Here is an 18,727-nt window from a genome sequence, read left to right as displayed (position 1 = left end):
AAAAGTGACAGTAAATACATGGTTAAAAATTCCTTTTAAACTTTGTATTCATCAAAGAATGCTGAAGAAAATGGGAATATTAACTGATAATAATAATAAGAAGAAATTTTTCTTGAGCACCAGATCAGCATTAGATTGATTTCATGTGGCAATGAAGACTGGAGTAACGATGCTGAAAATTCAGCTTTGCCATCACTGGAATAAATTACATTTTGAAATAAAATAACATATTTTGTATATAACATAATAACTTCTCACAATATTACTGTATAATTGATTAAGTTAATGCAGCCTTAATGAAAATAAGATACTTTTTTCAAAAAATAAAGTTTTGCTTGGATACGATGTAAAATAACATAAGGCTGTTGTCTTTTTTAAAGTGACTAGCCCTTCATTATTAGAGGGAAAAAAAATGTTTGTCAAACCATTTCAAGGGTCTTTCAAATAAAACACTACTTCTCCATGGTTGCAGTATTGTTAGCAGTTAGCAAACAGACTTGATTGTGTGTAAGGATGGCCAGCAGGCCAGTCATTGTCTACAGTCAGTGGTGTGTTTCAATGGACGATCAGTGAGCCCACCCCTCTCATCAGAAGTGGTGTGTGTGTGTGTGTGTGTGTGTGTGTGTGTGTGTGTGTGTGTGTGTTTCTTGTTCTTTTACATGCCATGTTAATTGTGCTTCATTGTGCTGCGATGGCTCTCTTTCTTTGATCTTTGCCACCACTGTCTGTCTCTCTCTCTCTCTCTCTCTCTCTCTCTCTCTCTCTCTCTCTCTCTCTCTCTCTCTCTCTCTCTCTCTCTCTCTCTCTCTCTCTCTCTCTCTCTCTCTCTCTCTCTCTCTCTCTCTCTCTCTCTCTCTCTGTTCTCCTAGACTTTGCTTACTTTGTGTGCATGTATATGCCTTTGATAGAAGGCAAACGGTATAAATTGTTTAGCAGTGGTCATTGTACTATAGGTAGGTGGCCTTCACAATCCATTAGGACCAAACCTCTGAGTCGCTCTCATGTTTTTCACCCCCTGGTGAGAGCAAATCGCTAATTAATGAACAATTAGAAAAACCCACAGCAGCACAACGTCTCCTTCATGCTAGTATACACATGCACACACTCTTAAAGGAATGTTTCAGGTTTAAGTTAAGTGCTAACAACATTTGTGGCATAGTTTAGATTATTACAGCGATCATTTCATCTCATCCACAATTCTTTTAGGCAAATATTGGGGGAGTAAAATAATTCCAGAAGATTTAAAAGTCACTGAAGCACCAGCGTTATTGTGTTATTTATAAAATAAAATATATTTTTTTTTATGTGCTTTTGGAATTATTTTATTTTTTTATTTTTTTTATTTTAAAGATTTTTTGTTTTTTTTATTTCAGCTCTAACAGTCCTTTTAAGGTTGCCAGAGTTCTTAATGACATAAAAGTTGAAAAACCTCCTGTAATTTTAAACTTTAAAGTGATACTGTCACACTAGTTTCGTGCCTAAAGTTTTGTTGTTAAAATGTTTAAACACTATTTAAATTTACTGCCCGGTCCTGACTGATTCAAAATTATATTTTGTGGTAATTAACATTATGCCACAATTGCTGTTGATAGATCTTAACTTATATTGTACCCTGAACATTCCTTTATTGCTCCCTCAATTTTCCCCCTTTCTTTTATAGGCAAAAAGCCTTTAAAAAAAACAAAAAGTCAAGAGAATCTTCTCCTGTTACTCTTCCTCCTTTTCTGTCCTCAGTGTAGAGAAAGCCAGGGAGAGGGAGCGATAGTAAGGGGAAATGATTTTTTATTTATGTAGTCCTTAAAATCATAAAAAGGGAGGGAGGGAGGCAGAAAAGGGGACAGTGCATTTCTTCAGATTTTCTCAAGCATTAGTTGATCAGTGCAGTAATTTCACAGCGCTTTGGCCAGGGTAATTATGGAGGGTACGGCGAGGGGGAGGAAAAAGAGAGGGAAAAGATTCCAGGTGAGCTTCCTCGTGTTCACTGGCTCGTTATGATTAGTTTAATTGGACTGTGTTTGATTTTTACCGACGAGGCCCTTCTTCACCCTCCTGACTCTCTTCTCCGTCCTCAGCCCTCCCTCCCTCCCTCTCTGTGTGACAGTGCGGTGACTTTTCAGAGCCGCCCATGACCCTCCCTCTCAGAGAGAGACGGAGCAAACCTTTGAACTTGTGGCGGCCTCCCTGTGCGCTTGTGCGTGTGTGTTTTGAGGCAAACCGCTGCCTCTATCATGTTCATTTTTCTGCCTCGTTTCACTGCGATGTCAATCCTAAAATCAACACGTTATCAAACACATTGCTTTTTCTATGTAAATCTGTTTTCCATGCTAACACACCACATATGGCAGTATCTCTCTCTCTCTCTCTCTCTCTCTCTCTCTCTCTCTCTCTCTATCTGTAGTCCACAGTCGTTAGCGTCGGCCCACCTCTGATGCGTGAGAGTCAGTGGGAAGGCCCGGGGAAGACCAATTGTCCCAGCAAGCACCAGAGACTCGGAGTTAATTGGGCCAATTAGACCACAGTTGTCCTCCTGTTCTCTGTTCTTTGGGTCTGACGCCCTCAAACGATTCCCTCAGACTTTCAAAGGAACCGTGACTGTGCCTTCCATATGCATTTTAACATGCTGACGTGACTACACAGGCTCTCTCGCACTGCATTCCGATTGTCTTTTTAGTTCGGAAACCTTTCTTTTTCTGGTGGATTGTCGTCTAATGAAACGACAATGGATAGAAGGTAGTTGAAGGGCTGTGTGTGTGGAGATCAAAGCGGTTGGTTGGAACAGAAAAACTGTTAGAGAGAGAGAGAGAGAGAGAGAGAGAGAGAGAGAGAGACGCCCCTCCAATCTCTTCATGAGTTGTGATCAAGCCACTGCTCTCTTCGGCATTACGCACACACAATTATTTCTCAGTCGGGCCGTCTCCTCTTTTCCCCCCCTTCTCTCTCTCTCTTTTTTTGTCTCTCTCTTTCCTCCACAACAACCACTCCTTTTGTTCTCTTTCACTACCTCTTTCCTTTCTCTTTCCTACCGCCCTTCAGTTTTTAACCTCATTCATAAGTCGGTCTCCTATGAATAAAATATGAAGGATAAAAGCATAAAGTTTAAGTTCATTTTGATATGAAATTGCAATTGTTTAATCCAGTTATTTCAGTCGGACTGAAACGTGTTTGTTTAGAGAGAGAGAGAGAGAGAAAGAGAGAGCGCTAAAAGCATTTGTGTGTCTGTGTGAACACTTTAATTAAAGAAAGTAAGTACAAGCATTAGCACTATATTTTCCAATAACTTGTTGATTTTCTTTCACATTAATACATTTTTAATGGTCATGCTCCAAGTCTTTCTAAAGAGTGAACTTTTTAAAGGTAACATGGCAATTAAAAATTGACCTTATTTACTTTCTTTAATGTGTATTGTTGTCCGCAACCCATTTCAATTTCATAATCTGATGTGTTTCTGAGCAAAAGTGGATATTCAGTGATTCAGAATGAAAAATGGCCATTGTGTACAATAATGGAACCTGAGCGAATGTTCCTAAAACAATGCCTAACTAGTTAAAGATTTAGTTCACCCAAAAATGTCATGACTCACCCTAATGTCGTCTCACACCCGTAAGACCTCTGTTCATCTTCGGAACACAGTTTAAGATATTTTATATTTAGTCTAACAGCGTATCTAAGTGTAGGCACACTATACTGTCCCTGTCCAGAAAGGTAATATAAACATCATCAAAGTAGTCTATACAGTGCCTTGCGAAAGTATTCGGCCCCCTTGAACTTTGCGACCTTTTGCCACATTTCAGGCTTCAAACATAAAGATATAAAACTGTAACTGTGAAGAATCAACAACAAGTGGGACACAATCATGAAGTGGAATTAAATTTATTGGATATTTCAAACTTTTTTAACAAATCAAAAACTGAAAAATTGGGCATGCAAAATTATTCGGCCCCTTTACTTTCAGTGCAGCAAACTCTCTCCAGAAGTTCAGTGAGGATCTCTGAATGATCTAATGTTGACCTAAATGACTAATGATGATAAATAGAATCCATCTGTGTGTAATCATGTCTCCGTATAAATGCACCTGCACTGTGATAGTCTCAGAGGTCCGTTTAAAGCGCAGAGAGCATCATGAAGAACAAGGAACACACCAGGCAGGTCCGAGATACTGTTGTGGAGAAGTTTAAAGCCGGATTTGGATACAAAAAATTTCCCAAGCTTTAAACATCCCAAGGAGCACTGTGCAAGCGAGAATATTGAATTGGAAGGAGTATCAGACAACTGCAAATCTACCAAGACCTGGCCGTCCCTCTAAACTTTCAGCTCATACAAGGAGAAGACTGATCAGAGATGCAGCCAAGAGGCCCATGATCACTCTGGATGAACTGCAGAGATCTACAGCTGAGGTGGGAGACTCTGTCCAAGGGACAACAAACAGTCGTATACTGCACAAATCTGGCCTTTATGGAAGAGTGGCAAGAAGAAAGCCATTTCTTAAAGATATCCATAAAAAGTGTCGATTTAAGTTTGCCACAAGCCACCTGGGAGACACACCAAACATGTGAAATAAGGTGCTCTGGTCAGATGAAACCAATATTGAACTTTTTGGCAACAATGCAAAAATCCAATCTGAATCCAATCGAGAATCTGTGGAAAGAACTGAAAACTGCTGTTCACAAACGCTCTCCATCCAACCTCACTGAGCTTAAGCTGAGGTGGCGCTACAAAGTATTTACTTAAGGGGGCCGAATAATTTTGCATGCCCAATTTTTCAGTTTTTGATTTGTTAAAAAAGTTTGAAATATCCAATAAATTTCATTCCACTTCATGATTGTGTCCCACTTGTTGTTGATTTTTCACAAAAAATTACAGTTTGATATCTTTATGTTTGAAGCCTGAAATGTTGTAGAACGTTTGCAAAGTTCAAGGGGACCGAATACTTTCGCGAGGCACTGTATGTGTCATCAGTTAGTTAATTAGAATCTCTTGAAGCATCGAAAATACATTTTGCTACAAAAATAGCAAAAACTACGACTTTATTCAGCATTGTATTCTCTTCCGCGTTTGTTTTCAAACCTCAAATAAAGATTCAAACAGTCATGAATCAACGGATTGATTCATGATTCAGATCGCTAATGTCACGTGATTTTAGCAGTTTGGCAGTTTCACACGCGATCCAAATCAACTAACCCTTTAACTATTTGGCTGGCATTAAGCAATAGCATGCACAGCCTACGCCAGGGATTCCGAAAGTGTGGTGCGCGCACCCCCAGGGGTACGCGAGCTGCCTCCAGGGGGTGCGCGAGAGGAAAAATGTAATGGCGGTCTTTTTAAAAAAATGGGATTTCCATACAACAACAAAAAAGACAAGATGATCGTGGAAGATTTGGTTTCAAAGTAAAATGTAAAAGTGCCTATTTAAGTGAATTTATCATTGTGTGTTGTTGCGCTAATTCTAAACCGAAACTAACATCTGCTTGGCCTCACAGAGCGCGCATTAACTGACGAGCTTACATTCAAGGTGTGCGCGCACTGGCGCGGTTTCAGTTCATGCATATGGAAGCATAACTTTCATAAGAATTAATGGAAAGTACTCGCTTTGCTCCGCTCCGTTATTAATACCGGAGCAGCCCTGTGCATCTGTTCCTTTCGGTTAGATAGAATGAGTGATTTAAAAGCCCAGTCGGTGATAGGCTACCGGTGTAAACACACGTTGATTAACAGGTGGGAAAATGTCCACAAGTCACATCTCTATGTGTGCCAACGTGTGTGTGTGTATATATATATATATATATATATATATATATATATATATATATATATATATATATATATATATATATATATATATATATATATATATATATATATATATGCTTAACTGTCTGAAATCAGGGGAACTGTCAAGTGGGACATTTAGTGACGAATGAGGAGAGGGACCAAGAGAGAGTGAGGATTTGGAGGCAAAAGAGACCGAGAGAATAGTGAAACATTTTATGTTTGATGTCGCACTTGAAAAGATTCCGATTGATCCTCATGTTTATTTATTTTATCTATATCGGACCTTATTCTCTTTAACGTTGTGGATCATTTTCGTTTGTAACTTCATTGCAATTTAATTTAATGTACTGTCGTTCTAATTTCCAAAACCGTTGTGTTATGATGATGATAATGCTAGGCTAGCTCCACAGTCATCGAATAGGCCTAGCGGCCTATTGCTGCAATGTTTCTTTTATACGGCTGAAAATAACCGTGCTTTCTGTTACTGAGCCTGTGTCTGTCACATCCTCTTAAAGTGGAAGCTTGTGCGTAGCTTTGTTGCATTATATTGAAACTTTTTTGATGTTGTTATTGTCATTCATGTTCTGGTAATTTGCCCACGATTAAACATGAGTCGCTATATGGCGATAAAACAAAGCTTTGTTCGTTTTTTTTGGGGGGGGGGGGGGGGGGGTGCGCGAACCCGTTCGGGACATAGAAGGGTAAAAAGTTTGAGTTCGTTTTTTTTTTTAGAAAATTATATTTTTAATTTATGAGAGATGCATTCAGTTGTATTCAATTATTTCGTTATTTTGAAAATTTCCACACAAAAAAAGTTTTTAACATTGATAAGAATAATAAATGTTTCTTGAGAACCAAATCAGCATATTAGGATGAATTCTGAATGATCATGTGACACTGAAGACTGGAGTAATGATGCTTTGCCATCACAGGAAAAAATTACATTTGAAAATATATTAAAACTGAAAGAAAGAAAAAAGTTATGAAAAAAATTGGATAGTTATTTTTAGCAATATTACAGTTTTAACCAGATTTTTTATCATATAATGCAACCTTGGTTGAACTTAATTTTTTTTTTTTTTACTTGCTGACTTCAAACTTTTTAATAGTAGTATTAGTAAAAAATTGGAAAATAAAAGTCGTTTTCGAGGAAGATTGACTTGTTAGATTTTGATTTGCAAGTTATAAAAAAAATAGGATAGTCTGAGGAAGAGCAATTTATTACATTTTGATGGCTTTTTATGTTCATTGAATCAATTCACAATAACACCAGATACGTGCAGTAGGAAAGTAAATGATTTAGATTTTCACGTTCACTTTAATGTATGTTCCTGTTATTGTAACCCATTAATTTGTTCACATTAACAAAGTAATAAATTACTCGTCCTGTCACCAAGCCCTGTTAATTTTCAACCCCTCCCCCCATCTATCAATCCAGTCAATTCCCAAAGTACCCAATCTCTTTTTTTTTCCTCACTGAATATCTTTTCATTTGGAAACACGTCACATTACGGAAGCAACCTGACTTTAATGTCTACTAAAGCAGGTGTGTGTTGTTTGTAAGAACAGCTTTCAGTGAATGACTCTTTTCTGCCAGGTAATTATGTTGTCGTGTATAGGACAAAGTTTTCTTCCCAGTCGCACACAAGCCACCCACTCAACCTGTTCATCTACTACTGTTTCACCCGCATCAGGGGTTTGTCTTTCCAACTGCCCACATTCAGCTATGTGAGTATGTTGGCAGTATTGACACACACTTCTTCCTCCATCTATATATACCTCTTTCCTCTGGCAGTCATACACTGAAATAAGCATGATGTTTTGTCCTGTTTTGTTTGGTAGCAATCCTGGGCTTGACATTATTTTCATTCATGCACTCATGAGGTTTACATATGCATGTACGTAAAATGTTAGATGTCTTTCTGAGGGACAGACTTGGCCAATAGCCTTTACCCTTCCTTCCTCTACTTCTCCTCCGAAATGTGTTGGTAACCATTTGACAGGTTTCTTTTTTTTTTTTTTTTTTATGAGCCGGGTGCTAAGGGCAGGCTGTGTAGCCCGCAAGACATCTATCTCTATCTGTCTATTTATCTCTTCGCCCTTGCACCGCACCAGTATCATCTACACACATGCAGAAGCATAATTATGCCATGTACAACCTCCTTTGATAGCATGTACAGTTTTCTTCTTAATTCTTTATCAAATGCATTGATCGTGGTGTATGTGCATTGATCCAGGAACCACATCTGCAGCCCAGCGATAAGGCCACGGTGGCATCTTTCTCGCGTGCACGCTCGCTCTTGCTCTCTCCTGCTCTCGTTTGGCTGGGGGCTAAAGCAGGCTGCTGTAGGATTAGCTGATGCTCAACTACTTGCATTTTAAGTTGACACCTCAACACCAAGCAGAGGCCACATTACAGAGGAAAAGCGGCCCCGTCCGTCCGCCCAACGCTTCCCATTCCGTACACTCTCACTCTCTCTTTCTCCCGCGCTTTCTCGACTACATATAATTGGATTTGTGAACGGGAGCAGCCGAATGCTTCCTTTAGAATGGCCGGGGACACAAGGTGAAGTTTTCTCATTACAGACCACGAAGCCAGGGGACAGATCATAGACGATCTGTATTTTCCATTTAAAGAGGACAGAAATGGGAGAGAAGGAAGAATAAAAGAGAGGAGGGTTTGATAGACAGTGCAGAGAGAGGGAGGTGAAGAGGACAAGGAAGACTCTTTATTTCACAGGTCACTTTCTAAAGGACGGAGAGAGAGGGGGTTGATGAGCCCGAAACGTGGCAATGTTTTCATTTTCTCGAACGTGTATCAAACATTGCATTCATATTTGATTGCTTTGTGGAAGCGCTGAATATTTGGATTTGTTTTTTTTGTTTTTTTTACCACGCTGAGTTTCGGATGATTTGTGTGTCTTCTGTATGAGTTCATAGGCAAGGAGTGTGGAGAATCAAGAGCCGTTTTTTTAATTATAACTGGTCTGTAAATCTGTAAATGCACATTTGAACATGAGTATTCATAATGCAGATTTTTTTAGATTTAGATTTTTTTTAAAATATGGAAATAATATTTTTTTATATCTAAATAAGCAAATAAATAAGAAAAAACACAAGATTTTTTTATTTAATTTTATGGTTGACAGATATTTAAAAAAAAACTTTTTTTGTCTAAATAAATAAATAAAGCACTAAAAATTTAAATCTTTAATTTTAAATGCTACAAAATAATTTGGCTATTACAACATTAATATACAGTATTTACAAAAAATAAATGTAACAGTGTTATTGAAATAGGGTTTTTAATAGGGATGCACAGATGCATTCGGCTGATTAAAGCAAAAAAAAAAATTAACTTTGCAATTGCGCATGATTGTTTAAAATCAACTAATGATATGGGCAGATTATATCCTGTCAATCAAAAGGGGGCAGAAAAACCTGTCAGACTGCAACTCGTTTTATGTGTTAATTTTAGGGCTGTCAAAATTAACAAGACAGATTTAAAAATAGTAATAATTTTGCAACCTTAAAGCAGGCTTTATTTGACCCTATGAAACACATGTAGTTTAAGCCAAGTCGTGTTTTTTTTCCCTACACCAAATATTATTTGTAGCTCCTCCCATCCAATAAGCACAAAGAGCTTTGTGCTTTATTACTTCTGATAAGAAACAATGTCTCGGCCTTCAATTTCTGTCCATTTTATAACAAAATTCAAACAATAAATGCCATTTTCCCCATTTATTAAATGTGACGTGGCAGATCTCTGTAGCAGAAGTGAAACCACAAAGTTTTTCTTCCAATTTATTACAAGTTATAGCATGAAAACATCCATGAAAATCAAAAGGTATATTGAAAGAGACAGTATAACTAACTGAAATGTATCATGATTCATGTAATCACTCAATCAGTGTCTTATCCATGGAAAGACATCAGTTTAATTTTTTCATAGGAAAATTAAACTATCGGTATCGACATCAGCATATAATTCTGAATATTAGTTTTGGCAGAGAAATTTAGTATTAGTGCATCGGCAGTTTTTAAAGGTTAACTTTAAATGGGCATTTGATATTGACAAACGAAATCTAAATGTAAACAGTGAAAATAAGCATGCACAGTTAAATACAACATAGAATAATGCAAATATATTAGAAGATATCACTCAACATCAATATCCTTGTTGTCCCATGCATCCCCGGCAAGGGCGCCGTAAAGGGGTGGAAGGTTAGGACGATTCTAAGGGCCCAGACTGATTTAGGGCCCAGAAGAGCAGACCCCCTTTTTCTTTTCTTATTTCTTTTCTCTTTTTTATACATACATTAAATGTGCTTGGGCCCCTCATGCAGTAAATGTGTATTTTGTCCGTTTTGACCATAGATTTTATATTTAAAAAACTAATTTCAAAATATCAGTCACAACCACCTCCCCCCTCCCTCACAATGGTTCATTCCACCTGCGCGGTCCGTGCTAGCGTGAGCGTCTCTTGGTTATTGCACTTGCTATGATGAAGCGCAGACAGTGACACACGCAGGTATGTCACATCAAAAGTTGGGGCATCAAAAACGGAAAGAAAAGAAGGAAAGAGAAGACAGAACGCCGAAGTCTACAGTATGTCACACAGTTTTTCAAAAAGAAAGGCAGCTTGCCCTATTCCTGTAACGTTATTCCAAAACTTTCAGAGTTAGCCTAACGTTACTTATTTTTGTTGCTACATGACCTGCTTTTATCTAGCTAAAATAATTACTGAATTATGATTTAAATCCAACAATACATCTCTGATGTGCTGTCTCCGGGTTATCATGTCTTAGACACAGATTCAGTGGCTGCTGCTGCACACCCTTCCCCCACGCCCCCCGTCCCCGTCTCAAACGAACAAGGTGAGCCTGAGCGCGAAACTTCACGAAGATTGAAGCCTCTAAACACGTCTTATCTACTGTGTTCGTCACATGATGATAAACAAAAAGTAATCTACACGCTTCAAAAATTACAAAATCAGTTTGCCGTGTGTATGTTCTGTCAAGTGACAGTGCTGCTGCTACGATCGATGCTGTCTTACTTGATGTTCTTAAATCAGCACTAGGTAACTTTTCAACCTTCATAATATATTTTCAAGACTCTTGTGATGATACATCGACTTACAATAGGTTGAATGAGTAATGCCAAGACACACCTGGCATTAATCCTGGTGTGTCTTGATTTTGAGCCCTTTTGCCCTAGCTAGTTTTATTCCTTGACTGATTTAATTATGGGTTAGTTCTAGCTGATGTTTCCTGATAGAGCAGTTTGACCCAGCTAAAGCTTGTTCATGTAAAGTATATGTCAATATGTGTACAATATGTTCTGTTGTGCTTGCAATTGCAATTGAGATAATACATGTTCTCCCTTTTGTGTAAAAAAGTACATCTTTCTATATTTTTTTCTTGTTTTTGTAGGCTTTGTACTCATCTTTAGACATTTTAACTATGTAATGTGCTAAGTATCTTTTTAAAAGTATATAGGGCATGTTTATTGGGTTTAATTTTATCTGTAAAAATTGTAGGGGGCCCAGATTTTTTTTTTTCCATAGGGCCCAGAATTTCTGGCGGCACCCCTGATCCCCGGTAAAAAAAGTGTCCTTATTATTTGCTATCTGATATCTAAAATTATATAATTTGACTAAACAGGTTGCAGAAGACAAGAAATACATGTTTTTCACATAATTTTGCATTTATTCTTTAAAATGACCAAAATAACCATTCATGGAATCAGAATTGATAAATTACTAATGATTCCCTTCTGCACACATACGATTGTTGTTGTCGAAAGGGATAGAGATCCAAAACCTCTCTTCTTCTACACTACTTGCTTGTTCTGTGTGTGTGTGTGCATGCGCTTGGCCCTCCCCTTCTCTGCACACTCAGTGTGTCATGACAAATATATCTGTTTGTGCTTCACTGGCTGGCACCGTCTCTGGCTGGCTGGCACGGCTGTGTTAGCGCCAGGGCCCTGAGCCTGTGTGTGTGCCCAGCCGAGCGACTCCTTCCATGGCTCGCTGCACCCCCGCAGCCCCCACCCACCCTCCAGCCCCCTCCAAAAGAGCAGCCAGGCTGGGGCAACCACCGGGACCCCATGCCCACTGTGAGTGCTTCTGTCTGGGCCTCGACTCTGCTGCCTACCCCCTTTCTGCCTGGATCTCCTGTCTAGAATGAGGGCGACAGCCCTCTATTATCTGCTTCTGCGTCTTTTTCCCTTCTGTTTTACTTCCCAAAAGATGGAGTGAGGTCTTCTACACATCATGCTTTCTTCTACACCTTTAACTATGACTTTGTCATCGTTTCTGCCACCCCTGGTGTTCTTCTTTCATTTTCCTCGCTCGTTCTTGTGGATCCCCTCATTATCCTTGGAGATCTGCAGCTGGGAGGTTGGATGGGCCACTGATCTCTCTCCCCTCTCTTCCTTTTACTGCAAGCATAGCTCAGTTGGAGAGTCCAGACTGAACGGTCAAGCTTCAGTGTAGCTGAAGAAGAGCCACTTGAAGTCCATTTGAAGAGAGAGTCATTAAAGAAATCTCTTCATAAGAAGAGAGACAGTTTCACACCTCATTGCTGCTGTAGAAATGGATCGTTCCACAGTGGTTATTCTGCACATTGTGCAAGGCAGATTAATTTAGGGAGTTCATTTGTATTTCTCAATGATTGTTTTGACCTCATACCTTTATAACTTTCCCTTTCAATTTCTCAAATTTTCAATTTCAATTTTAAGGGCATTATTGGCATTATTTATTTATTTATATTTGGCATTATTAAATAAAGCAATTTTAATACAAATCACAATTAACAATGATTGGAAAAAATTAGAACATTACAATAAGGTTAAATTCTTTAGCAATAGTTCATTTTTAATCATATTTTTCAAATCATTTTCATAGTGATTATTTTTACATCATTTATTAATCAAATGTAATATACTAACTAATAATACATAACTAATAATACATAAATAATACATAACTTATTGTAAAGCTTTTCCAAATAAATCTTTCTTTTTTTAGACCAAGTCCAATGCAATTAAATAGTACAAAAGTATGAAATATAGTGGAAAAAAGTACAGGCCTAGTAAATTCATGCAAGTGTAATAATCTGTGAAAAGTCAGTACATTTTTCAGTGGAAGTAAATTGTTCTGGGTAAGAAAAGACTCGCTTAGATGCATTCAAACGTCCGGCCTTTTTTGCCATCTGTGTCAGCATCCATTTAGCATGAATCAGCATTTATTCCAGGTATACCATGCATTTCCAACTTCATAAAGCGTCTGTCTGCACCTTTACAGATTTGACCAATTCAAACCTCTGTTAAATGTTTCAGCACAGTCTGTGTGGATGGAAGCATCTCCCCTTACCTCTGTCTGCTTCTGTTCTTCATCTCTTGTTAATTTTCCTTGACTACAGTATTACAGAACATTGCCTAAAAGCAGTTTATACTGGGCACGGTGGTAATCCTGTCCTCTGGGCACACACACACACAAGGAATCTCATTTTCTCTACTAATGGCTAGCCCAGCCCTGAATCGCTGTATGTAAAACAGTGTGTCGAAGGTTGTGTGTGATGATACCTGCAAGGTTGAGCCGATCATGTGGCGTTTTAGACTTCAGCTACAGAAAAAATGACAATTATATTACATTCAATTGTATGATGAGCACAGGGCAAAAGCCTCACAGCTCAATCGAAAAATATATTGTTATAGTGGTAGACTATGTCACATTCACAGAAACACGTGGTTTTGTTTTGTGTTTTTTATAGCCTTGTGAATAAATTGAGCAATTACATGTCATCCTCCAATTAGAGCAGATGTATTTATTTTGCGAGAGCATAGTCGACACACCCTCATGCTAAACGTGCCGAGTTCACCTTTGGCAGGAGCGCTTCTGTGTTTTCAGGTGTAACCTGGCCTTAGCTTTGTCTTGCATGTTCAAATTACCCTGAGACTCAAGGGCCCCCAGGCTGGACCCGTGAAAGGTGCTCCTGGGATTCCTTCATCTGCATTTCTCTGCTTTATTGTCCTTCTGAACAATGGCCTTAGACAAACAGTGTTCACAGAAACAGGTGGAATGGGGTTAATTAGCTCAACGCTTTTGTAACCAATTGGGCTAATTAACTCTCTGCTCTTTTGCTCCAGAAACCTGTTTGCACCTTGAAAATGTGTGCACGTGTGTTCATGTGGCTGTCAATGGGGCCAGGTTACCCCTCATGCTAAGCGAACCTTTTTAAATCTTAATAAGTGGTAGTAGTACTGCAACTTTATACAGTTGTGGTCAGAATTATTGGCACCCCTGGTAAATATGATCAAAGATGACTGTGAAAATAAATCTGAATTGTTTGTTCTTTTGATCTGTCATTCAAAAAAAATAATTATGAATGACTGGGGGAAATCACATTATGAAATAAATGTTTTTCTCCAAAACATGTTGGAAACTTGGGAAATGTATTTTAGTTAAATGGGTGATGAATTGAGAAATCAATTTCCCTTGAGCTTTTGATATATAAAAAGTCATGGTAATATAAGAATATCCTCTAAGTTTCAGAGCTGAAAACTTCTTTGTTAGTCAAAGAAAAGCTTTTATAGACACCAGGCTCAGCAAACAGTCCTGTGCTTCATACTGACGTCACTGCATGACGAAACACACCTCTACAGCACATCTAATCCAGTAGCCTCGCCCACCGACTCATGGAGGGCTTGTGCTAGCTGGTCAACAACAATATACATGCCGAGTAAGATAGCAAGATATTGCGCTATTCCTGGTTGTGGAAGAACACAGTCGCTGCATAAGCTTCCTTCGGATCCTATTATTAGGAATGTGTGGTTGAACTTTATTTTTAATATAGTTCCAGCTCACATGGGGAAGACATGTTCATTTCAGTTAATTGCGGAATCGTTTGTAAACAAATCTTCGGTCGATGCTGGATTTGGATCCGACAGGAGGAATGGTGCAAAACAGTTATGTGAGTAAAACGTGTTTTTATATGTAATAGAATTGCATTGTTATAGATCGTTTTGCATATGTGTACGTGTCTAACAGAGCATACCTTTAGCACGCTGGACTCAGACACGTATGGGCCAGGGCTCACAAAGCACGGCAGGCCGATGAATCTCATAATATTTCTTTTTTTTAATCTGTGCTGTTGTCTGTCTGGACTTGACATTTGAAGGGTGGCACGCACGTGTGTGTGCACGCGGTTCGCGTTTATATCATCCGATCTTGCAGGTTATGTGTGATATAAAAATAATAGGCCAATCAATCGCGGGTGGATGAAAAATAAATAAATCATTGTGTTTGTTCGATAAAGACGTTTACGAGCCCTGTGATCGAGAAAATCATTCCGGTTGCCGCTTCTCCCTCAATCTCTCCTCTCTCATGTGAACTGACAGCGGAGCTGAAGCTCATTAAATATGCAAATCTTATCCAATCCTAGCCATGGGCGTTTACTTCCAAGTCTCCAGTGCTGCACGCCCATCAAAACCCAGCGTTTTGGAGAAAGCCTCAAAACCAGTGTAGAAAATAGCCTATTACTTATTAGTTATGAGGTTTTTGAATGTGAAAACCACACGAACATCATTAGTTGACCTCAGGGTAAATTATATTGTATACCTGGAACCTGATTCCAGAATCCACCACTTCAGTACAGTAGTAAATTATCTCTCTCACACGTCTCACTTTTACGTCCTGAAACAGAGCAATAACCAGTTAGTCACCCTAGCTCTAGTAGTCCAGGGGAACCCTGTAATATGATGTAAGAGGGAACCTGCAATTGACAAACATTTGTGAAGCAAAACAGCGGAGAACCTCCTTCTATATAATGTTAGTAATTTACAGAAATATCTAACATTTATCATTCATAACTTCACTTTTTTCAAGTGAAGAACACTTTTTTACAAGAACACTTCATGTGTTCTGTTATTAATAAGCAGTATTTTTATTTAAAAAAATGTTACATATCAGGCCCCTAACAGGTAGTGGTTCCTAATGCACATAGTGAAAGTTTGAATCCAATGCCATTTCCCAATTATGGTCCCCTTGTTTCTCTTTCTCTTCTGTCTATTCACAGATTGATGTTGTGAAGTAGTTGATGCATACATTCCTTATTGATATACACAAAACACTCATAAACATGTAGTCAGGGGAGGAAATGACACTCCAGCAAATATCTGTGGTTTATTATGTCTGGACTTATACAGAATCAATGACAAATAAACCATGCAGTGAATCTCTCTCACTCGCTCTCTCTCTGTGCCAGAGACCCTCCATCCTGGATAGTAAAGAAAGCTGTTATCAGTCTGATCTGATGGGAGAGAGAGGAGTGAAAATGGCATTTCTGTCAATTACTTGAGATGGCACCCGTTCAATAACCCCCCCTGTCCCTCTGCCTATGTCTGTGTGTGTGTGTGTCAGGAGCGTGATGAAGAACGGCGCAGGCAGCTGCGAGAGAGAGCCAGGCAGCTGATAGCGGAGGCTCGATCTGGAGTAAAGATGGCTGAACTGCCTCTCTATACTGACTCCACCTCTATTGCCTGTAGTGCAGCTGGGAACAACTTAAAAGGAAGGTCAAAGACAGCTGGAGGTGAGTGCAGGGGGGCTTTTATAGGCCGAACACGCACATACACTCACAATGCATAAACACACGCAGGCATGCAGGCACACTTTCTCATGAGTATGCGAACGCACACGCAAATCTGCATGCATTCACTCTGAAATACCATACACATAAGCTCTGTTCCAAAACCTAGTGACCTGCATACCTAGACAAGCTCCCAAATGTACATATGTTGCTTTGACCAAACTCTAAAAGCTGCTTTACATCCTTCATAATAAGGTTAACCCATAATGCATTGCTTCATTGACGGTGGAAAAAACATCGGACAAAGCAAAAGGGATGTTAAATATTGATATAACTCATTTACTGCATAGTATTGATATTGTTTTGCCCAATATTTGCGAGTGTGCGATGTACATTTTGAGATGCAATATGAAAGCAAATGGGGTCCAAAATAACAGCTTTCATTATATACAACGATCAGGCATAACATTGTGACAGGTAAAGTGAATAACATGATTATCTCTTCACCACAGCACCTGTTAGTGGGTGGGATATACAGCTCTGGATGTATATGAAGAAAATGAAGAGACCACTTAACATGGATTTCTCAATGTTAAGTGGTCTCTTACTTTTTCAGAGCTGTATTAGGCAGCAAGTCAACATTTGTCCTCAAAGTTGTTGATGTGTTAGAAGCAGGAAACATGGGCAAGCGTAAGGATTTGAGCAAGTTTGACAAAGGCGAAATTGTGTTGGTTAGACTACTGGGTGAGAGCATCTCAAAAACTGCAACTCTTGTGGGGTGTTTCCGGTCTGCAGTGGTAAGTATCTATCAAAAGTGGTCCAAGTGGTCCAAGGAAGGAACAGTGGTGAACAGGCGACAGGGTCATGGGCGGCCAAGGCTCATTGATGCACGTGGGGTCCGATCAAACAGACATGCTACTGTAGCTTAAAGTGTCAGAATGCACAGTGCATATTAACTTGTTGCGCATGGCTATGTATAACTAGCAGACCAGTCAGGATGCCCGTGCTGACCCCTGTCCACCGCCAAAAGCGTAGGCACAAGAGCATCAGGATCACGGAACAATGGAAGAAGGTGGCCTTGTCTGATAAATCATGCTTTCTTTTACATCACGCGGATGGCTAGGTGCGTGTGCTTCGTTACCTGGAGAACAAATGGCACCAGGATGCACTATAGGAAGAAGGCAAGCCAGCGGAGGCAGTGTGATGCTTTGGGCAATGTTCTGCTGGGAAACCTTGGGTCCTGTCATCCATGTGGATGTTACTTTGACATGTACCACCTACCTAAGCATTGTTTGCAGACCATCTACACCCTTTCATGGAAATGGTATTCCTGGGTGGCTGTGGACTTTCAACAGCATAATGCGCCTGCCACAATGCAAAAATGGTTTGGGAATGGTTTGCGGAGCACAACAACAAGTTAGAGTTTTTGACTTGACCTCCAAATTTCCCAGATCTCAATCCAATCGAGCATCTGTGTGATGTGAGCAAACAAGTCGGATCCATGGAGGTCCAACCTCACGACTTACAGGAGTTAAAAGATCTGCTGCTAATGTCTTGGTGCCAGATACCACAGCACACCTTCAAGGGTATGGTAGTGTGTGTGTGTATAATATATATATATATATATATATATATATATATATATATATATATATATATATATATATATATTTATGTTTTTTGTTAAAGCAACCCTTTAATATAGTATTAGATTGTTAACTGGAGAGTAATAGCTAATGCATGCTAATGCAGGTTGGAATTCAATCCCCATGGTAATGTTTATTCTGATGAGACACATTTTCTGTCAGCATTTGTTATTCCTGGCTCCCACAGGCTCCCTGAAATGTTAGTAAAAAAAAGTTCCTAAAAGAACATTAAGGCCGAATGCTGGTGTTTGGCTTGTGAGATTTTTAATTTGCTCATGAAGCATCTACGTGTGTGTGTCTGTCCATTAGGAGCAGGTCATATATGTGTGTGTCCATTAGTGGCTTTCAGCCCTTAAAAACCATTTAGTTGCTCACTCTATAATGACAACCAACACATCTGCTTTCAAGGCCCAAAGGAGCATCACATTAAGAAACACACCAGCACACCCACATAGTCTGAACTCTAATTTGAGGTGTTCACAGAGGGCTTCACTTCCATTTGTTCAGGCAGTCGCTTCACACATAATCCTTGGAAATACATCAGGAGAACTCTGGCGACAGTCAACGGTGCCCTATGCCCCAACACGCACACATACACACCAGTCCACACGGACCAAATCATCATCACCGTCATTATAACACACACCCATGCTGGGTAATCAATGTCTCATTGTCCGAGGAGGACTCCTATAGACCCCATCTCCTTCAGCTCGGCTTTCCTGC

At 39.3% G+C, this 18,727-nt stretch overlaps 1 protein-coding gene across 6 annotated transcripts in view; it reads left to right on the top strand.

The window, feature by feature from the left end:
• ehbp1 (EH domain binding protein 1) overlaps positions 1-18,727 on the top strand; it is a 157,568-nt gene that overhangs the window by 99,721 nt on the left and 39,120 nt on the right. For all 6 annotated transcript variants that reach the window (XM_067455541.1, XM_067455538.1, XM_067455539.1 and 3 more), the window contains one exon: positions 16,193-16,361. In XM_067455541.1, coding sequence (XP_067311642.1) covers positions 16,193-16,361 — 169 coding nt within the window. The remainder of the gene's footprint in view (positions 1-16,192; positions 16,362-18,727) is intronic.

Source organism: Pseudorasbora parva, chromosome 10 (assembly GCF_024679245.1).
Source record: "Pseudorasbora parva isolate DD20220531a chromosome 10, ASM2467924v1, whole genome shotgun sequence".
NCBI classification, from domain to species: domain Eukaryota; kingdom Metazoa; phylum Chordata; class Actinopteri; order Cypriniformes; family Gobionidae; genus Pseudorasbora; species Pseudorasbora parva.
The sequence above is the reverse complement of the archived record's forward strand: the minus strand, read 5'-3'. Positions and strand labels throughout refer to the sequence as shown.